General features: G+C 63.3%; 1 protein-coding gene across 7 annotated transcripts; it reads left to right on the plus strand.

Annotated features, from left to right (window-relative positions):
- Nucleotides 1–137: 137 nt before the first annotated feature.
- LOC111145523 (RAB, member RAS oncogene family like 6) lies at nt 138–21,060 on the plus strand. 7 transcript variants are annotated; one of them, XM_022500429.1, is made up of 15 exons: nt 138–469; nt 6,005–6,139; nt 7,769–7,816; nt 10,008–10,064; nt 10,992–11,079; nt 13,193–13,333; nt 13,754–13,859; nt 15,197–15,300; nt 17,193–17,497; nt 17,713–17,863; nt 18,710–18,925; nt 19,000–19,237; nt 19,534–19,705; nt 20,242–20,300; nt 20,388–21,060. In XM_022500429.1, exons 1-15 carry the CDS (start codon nt 340–342, stop codon nt 20,571–20,573), a joined length of 2,136 nt encoding a protein of 711 aa, XP_022356137.1. In that variant the 5' UTR covers nt 138–339; the 3' UTR covers nt 20,574–21,060. The 7 variants fall into 7 exon arrangements, with proteins under 7 accessions (XP_022356137.1, XP_022356135.1, XP_022356136.1 ...); XM_022500427.1 differs by having other exon boundaries at nt 10,008–10,060; nt 10,988–11,079; nt 18,970–19,237; XM_022500428.1 differs by having other exon boundaries at nt 10,008–10,060; nt 10,988–11,079.
- The last annotated feature ends 2,769 nt before the right edge of the window (nt 21,061–23,829 follow it).

The following is a 23,829-nucleotide window of genomic DNA, read 5'->3' on the forward strand; positions in this document are numbered from 1 at the left end:
TTTGCGCTGCCGCCCGGCCAGGGCGCGCGACGCGCTCCTTAGCGCCAAGGGCGCATCGCTCGCGTGTCACCGCGCATGCGCGCGCCCTCTTGGCCCTCGCGGCGCCCCGTAGCCGCGCGCCTCGTCGAGCCAGCGCCAAGATGGCGGTTCTGACAAGCGAAGGGTGGCCGCGCCGGGGGTCGCTGGGGCCGGAGCGGAACCGCCGCGGCTGAGCCCCTGAGCCGCCCTCGAGGCAGGCGCCCGGCCGCCGGGACCCAGGACATGGTGCGATCCGCGCCGGGCCGCCGCCGCCGCCGCTGAGCTCGCGGGCCGCGCCGGGCTCGAACGTGGAGCGGGAAGATGTTTTCCGCGCTCAAGAAGCTGGTGGGGTCGGAGCAGGCTCCGGGCCGCGACAAGAATATCCCCGCCGGCCTGCAGTCCATGAACCAGGCGCTGCAGCGACGCTTCGCCAAAGGCGTGCAGTACAACAGTGAGTGCAGGCCGGCGCGCGGGCTTCCTGCCAGGGGGACGTGGGAAGTGGGGTCCGAGGGCTCGGGCGGAGGAGGGCGCTGCCCCGCGGGGTCCGCAGGCCCGGGCTCGGCCACTGGGACTTGGCAGAGACCAGGTCGCGGCCCGGACCCGGAAGCACGGGGGGCCGCGTCGCGCCCCGGGGCCTCGCGGTCTGCGGGTGGCTGTGGCAGGTCCTGTTCGTCTGTGGTGAAGATCTGCTGCGCCCTTACCTGTGGCGGGTACTCTAGGGGCCCTCACTTGGGGTCGAGAGTTGATGCTGGGCGGGAGATGAGGTCCTGGAGGACCCCAGGGGTGGAGGGCGGGCGCCTCGGGCCGCGGCGTTCCCCTCGGACCGCGGGGTCACTCCCGAGGCGCAGAGGCGCGGTGAGGATTCTGTGCGCTTCGCTTGCACGGTGCAGTGCGTCCAGGCGGTTCCTGGTGCGCTCGGCGTGGCCCTGATTGGCCCGGATAACCTCGCCTAAGGGCGATTCTTACATAACGTGGGGAGAGCTCTGTGGTCTGTGACGCTTGAGGGGCTGGGGGGGCTCCCCGTCGGAGAACCACGTGACAGCCTGCCCAGGAGCCCCGAGATCCAGCCGGCCCCGGTGGTGTGAGCGTTGGGGTTTTTCCTCGTAGGCTTCCTGTTCGGTTTGAAGGGAATGTCGTCTGCGCCACATATGTCTGCCCCACCCCCTCCCTTGTCTTAGGAGCGTTTGTAGGGGATATATTTGGAAAAAGCTCCAGAAGGCAGAAGGACTCTTACTTACTGTAGGAGACTTTTCTTCCCCTGAGGGAGGGAGCAGTTATTTTCAGCTGCCCCCAGAGCCCAGGACGTTTCCAGGCCTGTTATAAATTATGCAAACTGTGTAGCTCCTGGACGCTAACCGTTCTCTTGACCTCTTTTACGTTTTTTCTTCTCGCTGTCCTTTCCTAGCATTTTAAAAGCTTTTTATGTTGTTCTTGGCGTTTAAATTGTTCCCTTTCAAGTATTTTCATACGTTGCTACAAGATTTTGGACTCCTCCCTGCCGCTCCCTTTGCTACTTTAAGGGGAGCTTTTGGTCCCTGCGGTGACCTATTTAGTCAGTAATGCACAATACGAAGAAACTAATTAGGAGGATCTCTGTGCGGGTTTAGAAGAGAGATCGTTGTAGTTGTACTCGCCTCACAGTTTTGTATGTGTTTCTCTCACATTCAGAGAGGAGAATGGCAAGTCAAAATACTCTTGTGTACAAACCTGTAGGATCTACATTTGGAGTCCCTCATTCACTTTTATTACTTAACGGTATTGTTTTAAACTTGATCCTAGTCTTGTGGAATCAGAGCTGGAAACTGAATTTTTCACCTTCTGGAAAGCACTCCCCCAGAGGCACATTGCCTAGCCTTGGGTGGCAAAGAAGGGTGGGGGGGGGTGCGCAGTAGACTTATCCCAGAGAAGTAAACCCAGTCTCCAGTAGCTAGGAGGACAGGCTGGGATTCCCTAGGACTCCGGGAAAGGGGTGAGATGGAGAGAAGTTACATTAGAGGGAGGTTGTCTCTGTAGTTGGACAATATGCAGCTTTGAAACTTTCTGATACACTTTGCTTATTTTCCAAAATAGCTTACTTAGGAGAAATAAAGCAGCAATCTGAGGACTACAGATGCAGGACTTTGGTAGGAAAGAGCTGATGACGTCCAAGTGTAGATGCTGTTTCTTACAGATCCTTGTTCTCTTGGGGCAGACAAGTCGTCTCCTTTTAAATGGCTCTGATACTGAGAAGTGCTCAGGTCACATGCGGGAGCCCAGCATACACATCAAATTTAGAATCAAAATCTGAGTGGAGCCCTGGACCATAGTTATAGTTTGAAAGTTACTTGCATTCAAAGTGGAAGAGTGTTGCGTAACCTGGTCTATGCTTTCTACCATCACTGGACACAATTCTTCACCCTGTTTGGTGAAGAAGCCTTAACTGGGGCAACTTCCCAAGTGAGGAAGTACCAGCCCTAATGGAACTGGTCAGAAGTGCCCTTGCTCAGGCCGGCTTTCCTCACTCACAGAGAAAGCCTCCAGACGCTGGGACAGCCAGAGTCCTGGCCAGGTGGCTCTCAGCGCTAGAATTTAAAAATAGACTTAAGCACTCCTTCACTAAGAAACCTTTTGAAAGGTTGATTTCGGGATAAGAGAGCTTTTCCAGGGTAAGAAGGAAATAGCTTTAAGATTATATCAAGATTCTGTGAACAGACAAGTCATGTTTGAAAAAGAACCAAAGAGAACCTCTAGGAATGAAAACCACAGTCGTGAAAATCAAAGTCAGCAAACAGGTGAGGCAGCATAAGAACCAGACTAAGGAGAGAGTTGGTGCTGGAAGACAGATGTGCAAGCCCAGAAATGAAGCAGATTCCAACACACACCTGACGGGGCTTTCAGACAGAATAGCGAGAATGGGGAAGGAGCAGTATTGGAGGGAATGAAGACTGGGGATTTTCCAGAATTCATGAAATACGTGAAACTCCCAAGAAGTCCATGTCCAGAGTTTTTAAAAACCTACATAGCTAGACACATCATTAGACATTTTCGGAACATCGGGGCGCCTGGGTTGCTCAGTTGGTTGAGTGTCTGACTTGTGATCTTGGCTCAGGTCATGAGATCAAGCCCCATGCAGGGCCCTGTGCTCAGTGGGGAGGCTGCTTGAGATTCTCTCTCTCATCCTCCCTCTGCACTGCCCCCCCCGCCCCGCCATGAAGGAACAAACAGACAGCGTTCAGAGAGCCAGGCGTCCCTCTAGCTGAGACAACGCGGACGCAAGGGCGCTCAGCTTGCTTCCTGCACGTGGTAAACTCTGGTGCCGGACAGAGGAGGAAAGCACAAGAAGCGGGGTAGCCATCCAGTCCTGTCCGTGAGCACAGACCTAGTAACGTAGTGAGAGGTCAGGAAATGAGCCCTGGAAAAGCAGCAGAATATTAATAACAAATCATTGCACTGAGACCAAGTAGGACTCCCCAAGAATGCAGGGTTAGGAGAGACGGTAAAGTCTGTGCTTTACCGTGGATTAAAGGAGAAGCAGCATTATAACCTCAGTGGGTCCAAGAAACAGATGTGATAAAATTCAACACCCATTCATGATTTACAGAAAATGAGAGGAGGTTCAGATTTTATTTTTATTTATTTTTTAAAGATTTTATTTCTTTATTTGACAGAGACACAGCGAGAGAGGGAACACAAGCAGGGAGAATGGGAGAGGGAGAAGCAGGCTTCCCGCTGAGCAGGGAGCCCGACACGGGGCTCAATCCCAGGACCCTGGGATCAAGACCTGAGCCAAAGGCAGACGCTTAACGACTGAGCCACCAGGCGCCCCTAAGGTTTTCTTTTTAAGTAATCTCCACACCTAACATGGGGCTTGAACCCACGACTCTGAAATCAAGAGTCACATGCTCCACTGCCAGAGCCAGGTGGTTAGTGTGGCGGACGACAGGCAGAGGCCTTGTGATGAATGTGGCTCCAACCCAGACCTTAAAGGGGCCCCGGAGATAAAGTTCCAGGAGACAACGGGCTGCCGGTAGAAGATCAGGAAACGCCCAGCAAACATCAGACCTTGGCCTCTGAGGACGTCAGGTTTCAAAGAACGTCAAGTCGGTACACAGTCCGAAACACTGTGACAGCTTCGAGCGGTGGCAGATGGTGGCCGCCCTTAGGGCCGGGACCTCCGAGGGTGTGTGTACACAGATGAGCGTGTTGTACGCCGGAGGCTCACGCCATGTGTGGACGCTGCTTCGGTGGAAGTGGTCAGTATGCATGATATGTCCGAGAGATGAAAGAGGGCTTTGGTAAAAGCAGGAATTGGTACAAAAGGGCCAAGCAGATTTGAAAAGGAACCGCTCTGGAAAGCGAAGAAAAGGTAAGAAACTGCGGCCATGAAATGAGAACACGGCGCTGTAGCAGGCGGTACGCAGAGCACGAGGTGCGGCTCCTGCCGCGCCCAGGAAGGTCTGGGGGCTGGTGCTTTGTCCTGCCCTCAGCCTGGCCAGGGTTGTCTTGGGGACAGGAGCCTGCCACCCCCTGGGGGTCAGCTGCATGTGGTCTGTCCCCCTCATCCTCACTGAACGAGAGGCAGAGGCCCCGGCATCAGGGGACTCCCCTAGACCGGCATGCTTCCCGCAGGGGGTTCAGGCTCATGCCAGGGACCCAGGACCTCCCCACAGCTGCGCTTACAGCACAGACGTGTCACGCCCTGACCTGTCTCCCAGGTTCTCCTGGGTGTCTGGCTTCTGGCTGGAATCGAGTCTAGATTGCCCGGACCCTGGGGGCAGTGGCTGGGTGTGTTCTGTGTGTGGACATGACCGAGCAGGTGGAAGAAGGGCAGCCCCGAGGTCTGACCAGAGACGGTCTGAGTGCACGTCCTGAAGACGGAAGCTGGGACTCAGAGAGTGTGGGCTGGGCTGAGGAGGTTGATGCTGAGAGTCTCACGGGGAGAGTACTGAGTGTTCAAGAACAGAGGGGCTTTGGAGCACTTGGGGGTGCAAGGAGGGAAAAGCCAGCTGGCCGGGGGACCAGACAGGGCTCTAGGGCAGCTCCGCAGTGTCCTCGTCCAGCCCCAGGGCATGAAGTGCCATCCCCCAGCCCCAGGGCTGCTCCAGGTGGTCCAGGAGCCTGCAGCCCATCCCTCAGGCTGCCCATCTGCATGTCTTCTCAAGCCAGAACCTTCCCCGGGGTCCAGTCCATCACCATGGTCATCAGCCTTGCTCCCATCCTCTCCCCGCCCCCTGCCCGCCGGCTCTCCATGGCATTCCTGACTGCTCTTCGTCTTTCTAGAACAAACTGGACCATGGTACTCCTATACTAAATGCCACACCATCTCAGAGCTGGCAGGAAGACCGCACCCCTGCACGGTGCTGCAGGACTGGGCCCCCGCCTGCCCAGAGTCCGTGCACTCGGCTGCCTGTGGGCATGGTCACCGCCGGGGGCATGCACCCAGCTCCCAGGCCACTCCATAAATGTGTGCAGCAAGTAAAACGGAATTCTCCTTTGTGCCCTAACCCCGCCTGTGTGGCCTTGAACATGGTGGCGCTCTGCAGAACTGTGCTAAAAATACCAGGGCTGTGCGAAAGTAGGTTAGGAGCAAGCTACGGAAATCTAGGGAGCCGCCTAAGGAGAACGTCGGCCGCCCCCCAGCCCCTCCAGCAGCCTGACCGTGGCCCCGGGAGTCAGGAGTTCACAGGATGTCCGGCTCCAGGGGAGACCACTTTCCTGCAGGTGCAAAGTCTGAGTGGGCTGTGGCTCCGTCACCCCACGGCCTGGGGGAGATGCCTTCGGGGCCCCCCTCTGCAGAGCAGGGAGGGAGAGCTGAGGCCCGGGCTGGGGCCGCGACCCCTTGGGTGTCTCCCAGCAGCTCAGCCCTAGTGCCCTGCTCTTCCCTGCTCACAGGCCACGTAGGCCATGCTCTGTGCAAAAGCGAGCGTGTGTGGCCTGCGGCTCCCTTGCCAGAGTTCGAGTTCTCTGCCGGTCTGATTCGCTTCCCTGATCTGTCCTGTACCCTCAGTGAAGATTGTGATCCGCGGGGACAGGAACACGGGCAAGACCGCGTTGTGGCACCGGCTTCAGGGCAAGAACTTTGTGGAGGAGTACATCCCCACGCAGGAGATCCAGGTCACCAGCATCCACTGGAGCTACAAAAGTGAGGGCCGGCCGCGTGTGGCTGGTGTGGGGCGAGAGGCGGGGTTGGGGTGCAGGCACGGTGCCCCTCATGTGGGGCGGGGTGGGGGTGGCTCTCATGGATCCTCCCGCAGTCTGGCTCCTTGGAGACCCTGCCCCGGTGTCCCCAGCCGTGGTGCCATCAGGGAAACCCTGTAGGCGTGAGGGAACCTCCTTAAGCTCAGAGGCGCTATGATGGGGGCACTCGCTAGAGCTTCTCCTGGGTTGCTCTGAAACCACCCCCTCCCCGTGGGCAGACAAGGTGGCGAGGGAGGGTCCTCCAGGGCGGGAGCTGTGGCAAAGGCCCCCTCTCAATTCTAGAGACCACCAAAGGGCACAGAGTTCAGGTTTAACACGGGAGACATCTGGGGGAGTCTCCCTGCTGCCACCGGCCCTGGGCCCACACGTGCTCCACCAGCAGGAGGGACCCCTCAGTCCCTTTGACCCTTTGAGGCTTTCCCTCTGCAAGATCGCCTGATGGACAAAACGTGCCGTGTCCTGAAGCCCCACGGGCAGCGGACAGTTGCTTTGCATGTTCAGAAACCATGAAAGTAAAAGTCCTTTGAGCCATTTCAAACATACTTTTTACTGACAAAAAGATGTAGTTGTGAACAGGACACATGGGCCTGTAGAAGTTGTGACTCCCCCTGAGTGATGGCCCAGCCCCATCCCAGGACAGCTACACGGGCCAGCATCACCCTAGCTCACCAGCGGGGGCTGGCAGGGCCTTAGGGCAGGTCCCCCGGCACCCTTCCCAGTTGGGATAGTGGCAGCGTGCTTTTGTGCCCTCAGCTTGGGGACAGGTGCATGGCGGGTCTCCACCTGTCCCCTCAGAATCATGGGGATGGAGGGGTGAGCCCACTGTCCTCGTACTTGGACCCACCACCAGGAGCTATGGCACATGCCCTGGGCCCAGGCGGGCTGTTCACAGGGTCTGCTCCCTGGGTCCTGGCACCTGTCCCAGAGAACCGCCAAGGAGGGTCTAAGAGTCTCCTCCCTGTGAAGAGTGAGCAGAGCGCGAAAAGACAGGTGGTTCTGAGAAGGCCAGGCGGTGAGCCGTCCTGACGGCCTGCGGGGGTGCCCGCCTCCCAGCAGGGGCCTGTGCCCAGCCGGCCGCTCCAGAGGCTTCAGTGGAAGCTCAGTGCTGCGCAGCCAGCTAGAGGGGGCTGATGTCCTGTGAACAAACTTGAGTCTGGTCACTGGATAAGAGTCAGGCCCATTGAGGCCTGTCCCTGCACCCGGAGCCTGCTCCCCAGGTGCCCCTGCAGAGGTGACCTTAGCTGTTGGACCTGGCTGGGGACAAGCCCACCCCAGAAACACCTGCAGGAAACTGGGAGACTGTCAGCTGCGGGCAGGCCTGAGCAGAAGCCTAGCACAGGACGGCGCCTTGTTGCCCTCCAGGGAGGGAGGCCATGGCTGCAAAGGCCGCACGTGGGAGCAGGGTGTCCTTGGCCAAGGTGCTGAGGGAGGAGCCTGAGGTCTCCTGGTGGGGGACCCACGCTGGAAGAGTGGGACCACACAGCAGCACCTGGACAGCCCCTAAGAGCCCAGGTGTGACCAGAAGGCCAAAGGTCACGTTGGACACTAATCTTCACGTCTCTCCCTATTTTAGCCACTGACGATATCGTGAAGGTTGAAGTCTGGGACGTGGTTGACAAAGGTAAGTCCTGTCTGCATCATGAGTCCTTTTTCCCGATGCTTTATGCCCTCTGTGAGCAGAAGCCCTCCTTGCCGCCTCCCCCCCCCAGTGTGGCCACTGTGTCGGCGCGTGTCCTGGCGTCTCCAGCACGCAGGTCTCTGCGTTCCCATCACACTGGCTGTGGACGCTGAGCGTGCGACCAGAAGGGCCGCTCGCCAGAGCAGCGCGGGGCTGTCAGAGCTCTGGGCCTGGGAGCCGCTCCCTCCTGCATCCGGGGTGGCGGGGGCTGGACGCCCAGTAGCGAGCCGGCAGGACCGCAGCCTCCGCCGTTCAGAAGCGTGTTCCACCCGCAGAGGCAGCACACGGCAGAGGGGCGCGGACCGGGTACAGCTGGGCCCCCCCCCCCCCCCCCCCCGCCCAGAGCCGAGGACCAGCTTGTGGGCTTCCGAAGCCACCCCCCACCCCCAGGGGCCACGTGCCCCTCGGACTGCTCCACTCAGGCTGCGGAGTCTCCGCTCCCATGGGGAAGCCCTGGGCCTCTGGGCCCGGCCCATGTGCGCCTGGCGGTGAGGGGCACACGGCCCCCTTCGGCCCCTCCTACTCCCTCTTCACTCTCGGGCCTTGAGCCCGTGTTCCTCCAGGTGCACAGTGCGGCCCCCTGTGCTGCTGAGTGCGCTCTGACCTCCGACCTCTGACCTGGGAGGCTTGCTGTCACTGCATGTCCTCCAGTGAGAAAGGAGACGTGGTTGCTGGTGCAGAATGTGCCCACCCCTGCCCTCCCCGTGTTCTTGGGAGGCGGGTTTAGGTTCCCAGGACTGGTGGAGCGGCTGCCGCTGGGACGCCTTCAGCCCGTGGGGGCCTATGGGGGCCTCGTGCTCCAGACCTGGGCCCGCAGCGCTCTGCGGCCTGGTTACTGTTGTGGTTTGAGGGGAAGCCTCCGTGCCCTGGGGGCCCCCCCTCCTGGAGCACTGCCCGCCCCCTTCCCGGCCTCAGCTCCATCAGTTGGGGTGGGATACAGGTTTCCAGAGTGGAGTCCATACCTGGGGGACAGGGCCCCTTCCGGTGAGCGTGTGCCGTTGTCCCTGCTGGGAAGTGTCCCGCAGTACACCGGAGATGCAGCTCGCCCCACGGGTCATGGGTGCGCCCGCTCCATGCCTGTGGAGGCACAAAGCCCACACGCCACGTGTGGGGATGGCAGGGGCTGGGATCCCTTGGCCTGGCAGTGTACAGTGTCCCACTGAGGCGCGGAGAGGGCCAGGGGCAGGGTGGCACCGCAGCAGAAGGTCCCAGGCTTGTGTGTGAGCACGCAGTGAGCCACCTAGTCCCCTCCAGTGAGACAGAAAAGCCCCCGCTCCAGCCGCTCGCCTGCTGGGCAGGGTCTGAGCTCCACGCACAGCAGCAGAGGTGTGGCAGCTGAGGCTCAGGTCCTGGTGGACAGCGGGAAAGGGGGCACGGAGGCGAGGCCCAGTGAGTCTTGAGAACCTGCTTGTGGGGGGCACCCCAAAAAGAGAGGGCCCTGGGGAGCAGTCTCACTTCGCCCAGGCAGCGGTAGCCCCCTGAGATGGTGGGTGGCACTGGAGGCCCTGTGGCCCCGGAGCAGGCTGCTGACCTAGGACAGCCCCAGAGGGCTGAGAGTGTCAGAAACGAATGCAGTTGTTGCGGGGAAGGGAGGGCTTTCTTACTTTGCCCAGGCCATTCCTCAGACTGAGGGACCCTGGAATTCCCAAGGTGACAGACAGTCCTTCCTCCCTGCTTGGAAATATCTCAGAGCCCAAGGGCAGGGAGTACAGGGTTTGGAGCCCTTTATCCTCAGGAACCGCTAGAGCTGCCCAGGGCCTCAGCCCAGCCCAGGAAGCCTCTGTGGCCCCACAGGCAGCACCTGGGAGACTGGGCTGGGCTAGCCTGTGCCAGCGAGGGAAGGAAGTGCCCACGTTTGAATCAGGGCTGGCTCGTTGATCACCCCGCTGAGCCCTGCTGGGCACCTTCCGGTTTAGGCCGAGCTGTTGGAACCCGTCAGGGCCTCTCTCCGGGGGTCCCGGTGGGGCTGTGGCTCCTTCCTCCACCAGCAGGGTTGCTCCAGCACCAGCTGTGTGGCCGGGGCGCCCCATTAGACAGGTATGGTGCCTGCTGGAGCCGGGAGCGGGACAGTGGGGGGAATTGTTCCCTCTGGGGCTACGATTCCCCCTGTAACTGTCTTCTGTCTTCTAACAAGGGAAGTCCAGGAGGCGAGGGGATGGCTTGAAGGTGGAGAACGACCCCCAGGAGGTGGGTAAGCTGCGTCCCCTGCCCCCGTGGGGCCCACCGTTCCAGGTGAGGGTTGGGACCGCCCCAGGACTCTAGTTGGACCAGCTGGCCCCACTGCTTAAGGGGGGGGGGGGTGCTGTGTTGCCCACAGGTGTATTTTGGGATGGCTGGGCTTGCCTGAGCTGTTATCGGGGACACCTGCCAGGCCCCGTAATGAGTTTCACCTGAGAGGTATTTAGGTGCACGGGCCCAGTTCTGTAGCCCCAGGCACAGGGGCATGAGTGTGGCCTGAATGAGCTCTGCTGGCAGCCCCCACCCCAACATGAAGTCTGAGGCAGATGGACCCCCCTTCCATTCCAGGGGAGCTTTCCCATTGTTTTCCAAGGACCCTGCTCTCTGGGTCCTCCTGCCTGTAGACAGTCTCAGGGTGGTGGGCAGCCTCCTTGCTCCCCTTTAGGGCAGGAAAGTTGGGTGACTGCCTGGTCCAGGTCTGTCTGGCCCTTTCTGGGACACTGTGCTACTACCACCACATTACAGCCACACCTGTCTGTGTGCTCTAGAAGGTTCTCTGCCCGCATCTTCCCCCGGTCTGGATGCGCTTGTTGCAGTGGGGTGGTGGCTGCTCCAGCGCTCTTGTCCCTCTGAGTGCTAGAAGGCTCCTGTGGCTCACAAGGAGGCTGCGGTAGGCTGCTGGAGAAAGCCCCAGGTCAGGGGCGAGGTCAGGGGTGGAGTTGCTGCGGCCCCGAGCCTGGGCTCTTTACTGCTGCAGACCCTTCTAGGGTCAGTTTTCTGACTCCGACTCTCGATGATCTCCTTTACGTATTTTTTGCCAAAATGAAAATAGCCATCACCTTCTGGACTGTGCTTTTCAGCCTTCCCAGGAGATAGGGCTCAGCTGTGGCAGCCTGCCCCGGGCACCATCTCATGCCGGTTGTGTCCCGTCCTTAGGCAGAGTCCGAGATGGCCCTGGACGCCGAGTTCCTGGATGTGTACAAGAACTGTAACGGCGTGGTCATGATGTTCGACATCACCAAGCAGTGGTAAGGGGGCGCGGCTGGAAATAGCCCTTGAGGCCCATGGTGACGTGCCACCTGGAGGGCCGCCCCTGCTGTCCAGCCGGTCAGAGTGACACCAGCATCAGTGCCGGTGCCGGATAATTCCAGGCTATCCATGGACATCGTGCACACCAGCAGCTCAGCCGCATGGAAGCCGTGCCTGGCCGTCTCTGGGCATGTCCATGAGCACAGAGCGGGAGCATGTGCAGGGCGGGCTGGGCTGGGACAGCACAGGGGCGGGGGGGTGCACACCTTCCACAGCCCATAACCCTTCCTGAAAGTACCACGCAACATTTGGCAAAATCAAGTGGCCATTAGTTTGGGGTTCCCTAAGACATCCCTGACATTCTTTGACTGAGGGGACACAGAGCTCAGATCCCAGGGAAAGACTACAGAGCAAGCTGCAGGGATGAATGAGGGGGCAGCCCAGTGCCAGCTCCCAAGGGGCCCCTCCTTGTGAAGTTACACGGGCAGCATGACACACAGGAAGTGCCGTCTCCTAGGGCAGACAGGGACACTCGATTCCCCAGGCCTGCCTGGCGCCAGCGCTCCCGCCTCCCAGAAGCAAGGCAGGGGAGCCGCTCCTACAGGGTGGGGAGGGGGCACTGTGGGCAGAGAGCACCAGGAGCCCCGGCCCAACAGCCACCCAGGGCCAGCCTTCCTGCAGGCCTGTCCAGGAACAGTCGGGCCTGCCCTGTGGACGCTCTGGGGCGCACTGCCGGAGCAGGTGTCTTACAGAATGCCGGGGGAGGAACGGACAGCAGCCTCTGTGGAAACGGCCTGTGGGGCCTTCATTCCATTGTCACTGTTTTTAAATGTTTATGATTCTTGCGTACGTAGCCCACGTTCCCCGTCGCACACTCGGTCCTGCCGTCAGACGCTGCGCTGTGTCGCTGGCGGGATCCAGCCAGGTTTTCCCCGGGACGCTCCGTCTTCAGAGCTCTGGGGTCTTACTGCCGGCTGTGTGGAATCCATTCGCGCACGGGGGCCCGACAGGGCCTCCCACCAGCCCTCCTGGCACGAAGGGACGCACACCTGGGTGCCTCCCGTCGTGGGGCGCCCGGTAGCTCGTGCAGGAGAGGCCCCGGGGTGGCGGCAGGCGCACCGGAAGCGCGCAGGGCGGGGTGGGGCGGCCCCGGTGGTGCAGACGTGCCCGTGAGAGGCAGCCAGGCGTGTCTGCTGGGCACACCGCAGCGTCCCTTCCGCCCAGGGGACCGGAGGTGGCTTTCCTGCATGCGGTCTGTAGAGACCCTGCTAGTGGCCTCGCAGTTTCGGGCAGGCCCTCGGTGTCAGGGGAGCCTGCAACCTTCGCCGACAGCAGGAGGCCGGCACGGGGTGCCCGCTGCGAGGTGCGCGGGGGCCGCAGGGAGGAGCGGCAGGCGCCGGTCTGGAGAAGCGAGGGCGGACCCGGGTCCCCGCGCTGGCTGGCGCTCAGGTGCTGGGCCAGAGGGAGCTTGGAGGCCAGGGACTGAGCAGCAGCACACTCCATGCAGGCGGCGCCCTCTGTCTATGCTGCGGCCGAGGAGAACAGCTCCACTGACCCCCCGCACTGACCCCCTCGTGGGTCAGCTGGCATTCGCAGGGGACAGTGCGGGCCAAAACGAGGCGTGAGCTGCTGGGCCCTGGGGGGGCAGAAGAAATGGTAGAGACAGGGCCGGAGGGCAGACACCCCTGGCCCTTTGTTAACACTCCCAGGGAGGCGTGGGAGTCAGAAACAGTCCGGCTTGCTGCCTGGGTGTGCGAGTCTGTGGTTCCCGCTGCAGCCTCTGGGTCGGAGGCACGGCGCTCACTCCCTCGCACGCCATCTGGGAGCCCGGGCCTGGAGAGCAAGGCTGTGACTCCGTAAAGGCACCCCTTGGAGCCCCGCGGGCTGCAGCTGTGTTCCACAGGGACGGTGCAAAGACCCCTTGCCTCAGGGACCCCCGCAGGCAGGGAACTGGGGAGAAAACTGCAGAAGCAAGGCCTGTTCTGGAGGGTGTGGGCACTCGGCCCTTGTGCTCCATGCACCCGGCGTCCTGGGCTCAGGACATGTGACACAGTGGGGTGTGGGTCTTGAGGTTGACACTAAGGAGGTCTCTCCTTGCCTGTGCCTCCTAAGGACCTTCAACTACATCCTGCGGGAGCTTCCCAAGGTGCCGACGCACGTGCCAGTGTGTGTGCTGGGGAACTACCGCGACATGGGCGAGCACCGAGTCATCCTGCCTGATGACGTGCGTGACTTTATCGACAACCTGGACAGGTGGGTGGGGCAGCCCACGTGGGGGATGCACCCCTGCCGGCCCAGCTCCAGTGGCCCCCGGGCTGGGAGCCATGCTGTGGGCAGTGAGGGTCCAGCAGGAGGACCTGGGACCAAGGACAGCAGAACGAAGTGTTGGCGGCTGGCTTCCTGGCACCCGGCAGGCCTGCGGGGGCAGGGGGTGCCAGGGGTCGGGCTGATGCAGTGAGGTCCCTGCCTCTGCACAAGTCCCGGCTGGGTCACCTGCTGGGCCCTCAGGCGTGGCCCTGGGGCCGCGGGAGTGCTGGCTTTAGCCTGTGGCGGGGGAGGTGCCGGCATCAGGAGCAGCCTGGTCCAGGTGTGGCCCTTGGCCTGGAGGGACTGCGCCCTGCGGCCCACCACTAGCCACCTCCACCTCAAGCCACGTGTTCCTTTTGCAAACAGGCCTCCAGGCTCCTCGTACTTCCGCTACGCCGAGTCCTCCATGAAGAACAGCTTCGGCCTAAAGTATCTGCACAAATTCTTCAATATTCCGTTTCTGCAGCTTCAGGTGAGCGTCGGCGGGTAGGCGGCACAGGGTTCTCCGGGACCCGTCTGGGGCTGGCGGCCCCAGGATGGCCCCTCCATCCCCTCCCCTCTGCCAGGCCAGCCTGAGACCCAGGGATCCCTTAGGTGCCCCTTTGGGCCATTTCTGACCAACAGGGCAGGAACCGGAGGCCTAGACGTGTGGGTGACTCGGGCCTGCACCGACTCCTGCTATCACGCCCTTGTGCTCGTCGGTCTTCCCCGTGGGAGTATCCTGGGTTCCTGGGGTGTGTGGCTGCAGGGGGAGCCCACCACGTTGTCCTCTCCGGCTGTGTAGGCGCAGAGCCCGGCGACCACGCCCACTCTGGGGAGCGATTCTGGGTGTACAGAGGAGGCAGAGAGGTGGTGCCGGGGGCCTCTGGGCCCCTCGCTCCACTTCCCCTGGTGGCAGTCTCTGGTTTCCCCGGCGCTGCTCTCCAGACCACAGAAGCAGTGTTGGTGCCCTGACGCAGGGTTGTCCTCCCGTGTCCCTCGCAGGCCTGGCCCCACCTCATGTGGAGCGTTGGGCTGAGCCTGCTCTGGGCTGGGAGAGCATCTCAGGGAGCCCCACCCGGGTTTGTCCGACGGGAGACCAGGTCTTGGGCTTCCAGGGGCAAAACCAGAGGTGGCCGCCTTTTTCATCACATTGGAACGTGGGCGTGTAACATCGTGGCATTGTGTACGTGGCCCCTCTGTGGCCCAGTGGCCGCCACGCCTCCTCCAGGCTGTGTAGGCCAGCTGGGGAGTGTGGTGGCCTTCCTGCCCTTTTTCTCTCTGGAGGGCAATGGGTGCCCCGCAGACAGGGTGCGTGGTGGAGGTTTCAGCTGGAAGGCAGGCCGGTACAGGCAGACTCCTTGGGGGTGGCGGTGGCCGCTGCACCCCGCTCTTGCCCTCAGGACCGTGCGTGTCGCACACGTCCCTTTTACTGATCCCTGGAGCTTCCTGTCCATGCACAACAAGCACCCAGACCCCGAGAGAAACACCCAGAGTTTCCTGTACCCGGCAGTCAGCACCGCACGTCACTGGAGGAAGCCAAGCGGCTCGTGGGTGGCAGGTGTGGCTGATGCCCGTGGAGAGGTGTGTGCCGGAGCTCGGAGTGCACAGGGACACAGCGGAAGCCTGGTGTTAGGCCGTCAGAGCCACAGGGGCTTCTGGGGCACCGTGTGTGGACGGGGCGCCGTGTCTCTGGGTGTCGCTCACGTCCTTGACCCTGTCCTCAGAGCCTCACCGAGCTGCGGGAGTGGCCCGCTAGCCGCTGGGTCGTCCATCGAGGGCTGGCCAAGTGGGGACACAGGCTGAAGGGGTCTCTGCTTCGTCCTCTAGCGAGAGACACTGCTCCGGCAGCTGGAGACGAACCAGCTGGATGTGGACGCCACGCTGGAGGAGTTGTCAGTGCAGCAGGAGACGGAGGACCAGAACTACGACATGTGCGCACCCGCCGGCTCTGTGGGAGGGACAGCCTCCCTCTGGACGCCTGGAGCTCAGGCCTCACCAGCCAGCAGTGCCGAGCGCCTCCCTCCTGGGCGGACACGACAGCCTGAGTGGATCACGTCGCTCCAAGAAACCTGAGTCATCTCAGTCTGGATGCGGCGGTGGGAGGGACGGGAGCGCAGGCAGGGGAGCTGTGTCACCGTCAGCAGGGCGCTCGTCCGGAACAGGCGGCTGCTCTTGTGCGAGGGGCCCCCTCCCAGGGGAGCAGACCAGCGGCCCCTCTGGGTACTCCCTGGGGCCCACAGAGCACCTCGGGGCCTTTTTTTTTTTAAAGATTTTATTTATTTATTTGACAGACAGAGATCACAAGCAGGCAGAGAGGCAGGCAGAGAGAGAGAGGAGGAAGCAGGCTCCCCGCTGAGCAGAGAGCCCGATGCGGGGCTCGATCCCAGGACCCTGGGATCATGACCCGAGCCGAAGGCAGAGGCTTTAACCCACTGAGCCACCCAGGCGCCCCACCTCGGGGCCTTTTTAAATTGACCTGACCAAATCCCAGGGGCTCCAAGCTGACGGGCGTCCCTGAGGCCCAGCCAGCCATCTGTGTTCCAGAGGTGGTCACTGTGCTGGTGCCACTGACCCAGGACAAGTGTTAGCCCGAGGCCCTGCTGAGACTGGTTGGCCTCATGTTTCCTGACTCAGGCTGCCATGGTTGGGAGGTCAATTTCCCCAACTATAGAGTAGGTCCTCAGAGAGCTCCTTGACCTTGGGAGAGGCTGGTGGTGCTGAAGAGTGGGGGGGTAGGAATGGAACCTTCCGGTCCTTGGTAGCGGAGGGAGGGAGGCTCCTGGTCACACCAGCGCACTGCCAACAACGGCTGTGTGGGTGACGAGCAGCCCTCAGGCAAGCCCTGCTGCCGCCCACTCCAGGGGCTCTGGTGGCCACCCCCGCGGCTCCTGGGAGAGGCTCCTGCTGTGTCAGGAGGGGGTGACCATGAACTATCCCTCAACCCCGGCGCTTCCATTCTGTTTAGTTCCCACAGAAAGCACCTGAGTGCCACCACTGCCCACGCTCATGTCCTGGGCACGCTGGCTCCCCCAGCATGTGTCTGTCCCCACAGGGACTCACAGGAGGGCCTCTGGGTCTCCCCAGAGCCACGTCCATGTGTTGGTCCTGGACCTAGCCAGAGTGGTTCTGGGGGAATTTAGGCTGCTTGGCTGGTTCCAGGGTGAGCCCCACGCTGGGGGGGGGGGGGGCAGCTGCCTTGCTGTGGAGCTCCTTCTGGGGTTGATTGGCTGAGCCAGAGCTCGGGAACCCAGCACTGCCCACTCAGTGCGTTGCCCCCAGGGGAGACGGCGGCCGGAGCCTGCCCTCCACGTGCGCCCCACAGCCAGCCCTGGGGGCTTGACATTGCCGTCTCTGTGAGCTCTCTCCTGTGAAAACACGGGACCAGCCAGAGACCTAGGGCAGGGCTGGGCTCCACCCTCGGCCTGCCGTCCTTCTCACTCCACCACTAAGTCCTAGCTTGGGGGGTGCACACGGTGGCCGGCCCCCCTCCTTTGTCGGTCCCCAGGGAGCCTGGGCAGCGAACAGGGCACCTGTTTGTTATACACCTTCCGTCGGAAAGCCCGCCCCACGGACAGTGGGTCTTGTCACCGAGGCCCTCAGCACGGCAGGTCCTGTGCCTGCTGACGGGTGGAGAGCCCCGGGTGTGGGTGTGGGGCCAAGCCTGCCTGTCGCTCTCGCCAGTCCCTTCCCTCGTGGGACCCTCTGCTTGACGCTCGGGCGTGAGAGCCAGTGAGCCCGAGGGCCAGGACACGGTCACCCTCATCTCAGAGGAGGAGACTTCAAGGAAGGCGGACTGCTCACTGCCTGCTCTGTGTCCCCCCAGCTTCCTTGAGATGATGGAGGCACGCAGCCGTGGCCACGCGTCCCCGTTGGCAGCCAATGGGCAGAGCCCATCCTCAGGCTCCCAGTCTCCAGTGGTGCCTCCCAGCGCCGTGTCCACAGGGAGCTCCAGCCCCAGCACGCCCCAGCCAGCCCCGCAGCTGCCCCTCCACACCACCTCGGCCTGCCCCTGCCCCCCACCCCCCACAGAGGCCCCACTGCCCCCTGCAGCCCCTGCCCCGAGGCGCAGCATCATCTCCAGGCTGTTTGGGACCTCACCAGCGGCTGAAGCAGCCCCTTCGCCCCCAGGTGAGCCCCAGGAGCAGCTCTTGGGGAAGGGGGTATGGGTGGCCCAAGCAGTGGAGTGCCCTGTCTCACTGGTCCCTTGAGCTTGTAAACCGCGGCAGGGCCGACCTCCTTCCTCCTGGGCAGGCAGCCCCACAGCCCAGTCCCATGGGTACCACCCGGGATGGGCCCGGCGGGGGTGGGCACTGGACACGTGGGAAGCAGCCTCTCGTCCCCAGAGCCAGCCCCTGCTGCAGAGGCCCCAGCCAAAGTCCAGAACGTGGAGGATTTCGTTCCTGAAGAAAGCCTTGACCGAAGCTTCCTGGATGACGCGGCCCCCCAGGAGGATGAGAAGAAAGTCGGAGCCAAGATCCTACAAGACAGTGACAGGTAAGAGCAGAGGCCAGGTGGGTCCCCGGTCCTCCCCGCACCCCCAGCCCTGGGTGAGCCGAGGGGGCGGGCCCCACCAGATTGGCAGCCTCTCAGAGGGAAGGGCTCCCTGAAGCCCCCTGCCCAGAGGGAGCTGGGAGAGCGAGGCTGGCCTGACCCCACGTGTTGGTGCCCACGACTCACTGTTAGCAGCTGCTGGGCTGAAAGCATATGAGAGCATGGGCACTGGCAGGAGCCCCGGGGCCTCCCCGTGACGTTGGGCAGACGGGGTGGCTCAGGCTGGGCCTCCTGCCTCCGCTCACCCCTCACCAGCTCCCGGGCCTCCCCATGGGCTCCCCAACACCCTGTGGAAGCCAGGTCAGACCTGCTAATCCCCGCATCCCTGGGTCCCTCCAGAAATGCAAACAGTGGAACAGAGCCCAGCCCCAGGCTCCTCCCCCAGTACCAGAAACATCCCCAGCCCATCCACACCCACGCCCCGCACCCCACCATCAGTCAGGACGGCACCCCCTTCCCACATCAACAGAACGAGCCCCACTGTGGCTTCCTGCTGTCCTCCTGGGCCCCCACCTCACACCCCCTGCCCCCCTCGCTGGCCTGTCCCACTGACCAGTGGGCTCCTTTACGGAGGGGCCCCCAAGACCTAGACCGCCCTTGCAGCAGGCCCCCGTTGTCCTCCCACTAATGTTGAGTGCCAAGGGTAGGGCTGCCCCTCGGTCAGTGCCCACGCTGGGCACAGAGAGGACATCTGGCGTCTGTGGTGCCAGGGGTCTGAAGCGCAGGGTAGGCAGCTGGGCTCTCTGTACCCCCCGGTGACCTCTGACCGCCCTGCCCCCTGCCCTGCAGCGACGGGGAGGTCTCAGGCGGGAACCCGCTGGTGGCAGGTTTCCAGGATGATGTGGATGTTGAAGATAAGCCACCCAGCAGGCCACTGCTGCCCACAGGCCCCGTCCCCAAGGACAACATCACTTCTTCCAGTGAGGAGGAAGCACAGGAGGTGGCAGGGCCCCCCAAGGCCACTGTCCTGGCCCCCCAGAAGCACCCAGAGCCAGAGACCAAACGGTATGTGGATGGGATCCAACCCGGGGCGGTGGGGGCACAGCCAGGAGCCCCCTGACCTCTTCCTTGTCCCCAAGGCCCTCCACAAAGGCCGTGAGGCTACACAGGGACGCAGCTCCCAGGGCGGTGGAGTCCCGCCGACCAGGTGTCCACAGGTCCCCCGCCGAGGACCCCACTGGAGGGCGTGAGCAGGGGAAGGATGAGCAGGCGGCTTCTTCAGAGAGTGACCCTGAGGGGCCCATCGCCGCCCAGATGCTGTCCTTCGTCATGGACGACCCTGACTTCGAGAGCGACTCGGACCCTCAGCGGAGAGCGGTAAGGAGGGGATGTGCCACCCGCTCGGCCTGGAGGCCCTGGGGACGGTTTTGGGTGGCAACGGCAGGAAGGAGAAAGTGCCCAGCGACATCTTCCTGGGGCAGGAGCCTCCGATCAGCGTGTGACACCCGGGAGGTGCTACAGTATCCTGGCTGTCACAGTGGACCCTGCTGGCCACCCTGACCCCAAGTTGGGTGTCCAGGGCTCTCAAGGCGGCTTGTCACTTGCCAGCGGGTCACACGCTGCAGGGCGCTGGGGAGGGCGCCGGCTGCTCAGGCTGCCTGCTCCTTCTCCAGGAGGAGTTCCCAGTGCGAGAGGACCTCTCTGATGGGACGGACGAGGATGCTGGTCCCGCCCTGCCACCCCAGCCCCCCAAGCCCCCCGTGTCCTCCTTCAGACTGAAGAATGACTCAGACCTCTTTGGGTTGGGACCGGTGGAAGCAGGCCGCAAGGAGATCAGCGATGAAGGTAGTTTGGGGGCCTGGGGGGGGTTGTGGGTCACGGGGTGCGTGCCAGGACCATGCTGGAAAGATGGGCAGCAGGGGGCACCTGGCCGAGTATCTGCACAGGTGGCATTTGGTGGCCTCGCAGCACGGCTGCAAGTGGGATGGACTTGGGAGTCCTGCCACCTCGGGGAGGAGTTTCACGGCCAGCGGGCCCGTGGAGCACCCGCGGTGCTGTGGAGCCCCAGGCAGCTGCACGGCTCCCTGTCCCCTTCCCCGCCCTCTCCTGAGCTCCTTAAACCCAGCTTCGGCCGACCAGCTGGGTCACATGAGACGTGTCCCAAAGGTTTCTTGTCCCCAGAACGGAGAGGCAAGGGCCCCCCCTCCCCCCCCCAGGCTCGTGCTAGGGTGAGGTGTGTCTGCCTGGCTGGTCCCCTACGGGTCGCCGCAGCGTCGCCGAGGTGCGCCTTCTGGCCTCTGTGCACCAGTGACAAGGACGGGCCCCGCTGCCCACTGGCCAGCCAGGGAGTCACAGGCCCATGCTGTGTCTTTTCTCTGCAGATAAGGAGGGTAGGCCTCCCACAAAAGAAAAGAAAAAGAAAAAGAAGAAAAGCAAAGAGGTAGGCGCCCTGCCTCCCACCTCCCACGTGCCCACGGGGCAGCGTGGGGCCCTGGTGCCCCCACAACCTGACGTGCCCCCTTCCCAGGAGGAAGAAAAGGCCGCGAGGAAGAGGAGCAAGCGTAAGAGCAGGGACAGGGAGGAGGGCAGGCAGGAGCGGCGGCGGCGGCCCAGGGCCCCGGAGAGGACGGCGGTGGACGAGCTGGAGGCCTTCCTGGGGGGTGCAGCCCCAGGCGGTCACCTCCTCGGGGGCGGGGACTACGAGGAGCTGTAGGCCTAGCACCGCTGACTGACTGCTGGGGTGCCCCGGAGGGCGACAGGCACACTCCATGCTGGCGGGGGTGCTGTGGGGATGGGGCCCACTGTGCAGGGAGGGGGCCTGTGGGCGGGGTTCTGCGGGCAGCCGGCCCCCAGCGCTTCTCAGGGATGGGACTGAGGCCCAGGAGGCCGCAGGGCTGTTTACAGGGCGGGGCCCGTCCTCGTCACTGGCCTGGCTCCCACTTGCCCCCAGCCCGCTGCACTCGCTGTCCCAGCCCCCCACACCTGAGTGGGCTCCGCTTCCTGCCCCTTCTGGCATGGGGGGCAGACGCCAGGCAGCACTGGCACCTTTCCCGGGGTTGGCCCTCCCCCGGGGCCCAGGGGCCAGCTCTGCACCTGCGCTGGGCTTGCTGCTGACCAGGCCGGGAGGTCCTCACACACTGTTTGCTCTCGTTTTCCTCCGACGCTCCACTCCGACCATAAAGCTCTCCTGTTTTACTGTGTGTCTGTGTTGCTTCTCCCTGTACACGGCTCCTGCCCCAGCCCATCTGTCCCAGGTCGCCCTGGGTGGGCGGGTGGGAAGGTCCTGAGTTCCCTGCCTCCCCCAGAGAGGCAGCTGTCCCTGGATAGGAGGCCCAGGGAGGGGGTCCAAAGAGGCCTTCCCAGCAGGCCCAGCCCCAGGTGTGCCTTGCCTCCTGCAGGCTGGCCGACCTGGCCATTGTCTTGCACACCTGCCGCAGCCCACCTACGTCAGGGCTGGGCAGCTGTGCCCAGGAACACCTTGGACTCCCAGCCCTCCTAGGGCAAGTGTGGCTCTGCTGTCCGCCCTACTGGCCTCTGGCAGGCACTGCCCTGTTCCAGCCACCCTCCCTGTTGCCTTCAGCCCAGCGTCCTCTTGTGTCCCCGGCGGCAGGTGCCCAGCCCCCACCAGCCACCTCCACAGTTGCCATGAGAACCACGCACATGGTGGGAGGGTGGGGGCCGAAGCCAGGCCTCCCTTCTCAGTCCGGAGAGCCTCCCCTTCCCCAACCCCTGTGCCTAGGCCAGACACCCAGTGGACCCCTCAGGGACGTTAGCCCCCAGCCTAGGACATCTCCTGCCTGTTGGAGGCTGCTCGCCATGGGGGGTCAGGCCGACAGGAGGGGAACCTGCCCAGGGCCCTGAATCTAAAGGGCCCACAACAGGGCAGGTCCCGCCCTTAGAGGCCAAGGGCATCCGTGATTCCAGCCTCTGCCAAGTCAGACTGTGTCCTGGCTCAGCATCATGTCTGGGCGGGGCTGGGCGGCTAGTGGATGGATGTCACCGTGTGGTTTGGAAGTGGGCCATGTGCAGACCTGGCGCCAGGTGACAGCCCTCCGCTCACCCAGACACTGGCCCCCAGGGAGCCGAGGAGTGTACCCTCGTCCCGGAGAGTCTGAGCATGCTGGAAACAGGAGGCTGCGGGCCTCACTCTGCTGTGCCCATCTGGCCCCAGGTACCTGCCAGTTTGGCCAGCGGGGCTGGGAGCAGCCCATCTGCTCCTGCAAGGGCTTGGCAGAGGCGTGAATTCCGGGAGCTGTCAGCGCCCCAGCCAGAGCCTGGGTCTCCTCCAGGTCCTGCTCCAAGGCCACCATCAAGCCACCAGCTGCCTGGGGCGGGGGTGGGGGGAGTATATGGCTGGAGGCGGGGGCTAGCAGGGTGCTCCTGGGTGCAGCCACCCCGGTTGGACCCGAGGTCTGCCCCTTGGACGTGAGGGAGAGCTTGTCACCTGGCACTCAGCACCAACACACAGCTGGTGGGCCCCACGGGTCCCAGGCGCACCGCACGGCCCCTTTAAATGCAGCCCCGCCGGCCACCAGCGGGGGCAGCACTGAGCGGCCGGCGGCCTCCGCGCCGCTGCCTCGAAGCTTCTGCCGGTGCCGGGGACGCCGCGGAGCGGAGCGGGGAAGGCGGAGCGGGCGCAGGCCTGCGCAGCCCACCGGGCGCGCGCGGCGGGGAAGCAGCGCCCAGGTAAGGGGTCGCCGGCCGCTGCCCCACGGTCGCTATCACGGGGCGGGGGGCACCTGCAAGGATGGGGGGCCGCCCCGGAGCTACACCAGCGGGTCCCCACGCGAGGCGCTCAGGGCGGGGGCAGGGCTGTGCGGCGGGGAGGGCCGCGGGAGGGGCTCGTTTGGCCTGGGACCCCCGCAAGGGCCGACCGGCCCCATGACCAAGGGGAGGGGCATCACCCAGTCCAGCTCCTCACCCCACCGCAGCAGCAGAGCTGGGCTGTCACCTCCCTGGGGCGGAGCGTCATGCCCTGTCATCGGACCCCCAATCCCGGCCTGGCTCTGAGCTTAGGATGGAAAGGGGTGACAAGGGGACAGTCCTATGGCCAGGGACGGAACAGGGGAGGGCGCAGGGCTAGGATGGGACAGGCACCGACGCCCCGTGGCCCTGACCCAGAAGAGCAGACCTGCGGGCAGAAAGCCCCTGGCACCCTGGGACACAGAGGGTCGACCTGGCGGCCAGAGATCCTGCCAGGTGAGGACCCAGCCCCCTGCCTGCCCTCGCTCAGCCTGGGGCACGCTTCCCCGTTTGTGTGAGGAAGGGGCCGCCAGCATCGCGGGAGACCTGACCCAACCGGTCCAGCCCCCTGAGCAGCAGCCGGGCTGGTGGCCCAAGCACGAACATTAGCCCAGCGCATAGGGTGGACCCTAGCCCAGCCCCCACTGCGGGGGCAGAGGGACCTCAGGTTGCCATGGAGCCTTCCTGAGCGGCTGTGGAGAGGGCCCTCTCCTGAGAAGCAGTGAACAAGGAGGGGGGGCTTCACCCGCCCACCACCCTGCCTCCCTGGCTTGCGGCCGGGCCTGGTGCACTGCTCAGGGGAAGAGGGGCGGCCATGAGCTCGAGGCTCACGCCCCCATGTGGTCCTGCAGCCCGTGCCTGGCTTCCCAGCTGCAGGGGGAGGGGGGCTCTCCAGTCCTTGTCATGACAACCCCAACAAGCTTCGTGGGTTTCAACCACCCCAAGATACTGGGATCAGAGAAGGTTTCTGCAAAGGAATGGGGGCTTTCGGGCCCAGGTATGCCCTCTGTGGGGCATTATTCTGGCCTGGGCCACACACAGAGGGTTCAAAGTGGGGCAGGTCAGAACCTGCTGGGCCCACATGAGGGCCCACTGGGGCCTCACGCCTGGGGTTTGGCTCCGGTGACCGTTCCCAGTGTGGCAGCCATTGCAGAACTGGGAGAGGGACTCCATGGCCCACCTGGCCAGCAAGTGAGTAGGGAGCCTCAGCGACTTTGTGCAGAGTC

The sequence above is a fragment of the Enhydra lutris genome, unplaced genomic scaffold, assembly GCF_002288905.1.
Source record: "Enhydra lutris kenyoni isolate GAN:26980312 unplaced genomic scaffold, ASM228890v2 scaffoldscaffold13, whole genome shotgun sequence".
In the NCBI taxonomy this organism is placed as follows: Eukaryota; Metazoa; Chordata; class Mammalia; order Carnivora; family Mustelidae; genus Enhydra; species Enhydra lutris.

Excerpts from the sequence above, each read along its gene's own strand:
- LOC111145523 (XM_022500426.1), top strand. The coding sequence starts at position 340 with ATGTTTTCCGCGCTCAAGAAGCTGGTGGGGTCGGAGCAGGCTCCGGGC. Across the intron at positions 470-6,004 it reads CAAAGGCGTGCAGTACAACA|TGAAGATTGTGATCCGCGGG; the intron begins GTGAGTGCAGGC and ends CTGTACCCTCAG. Across the intron at positions 13,860-15,196 it reads TTCCGTTTCTGCAGCTTCAG|CGAGAGACACTGCTCCGGCA; the intron begins GTGAGCGTCGGC and ends TTCGTCCTCTAG.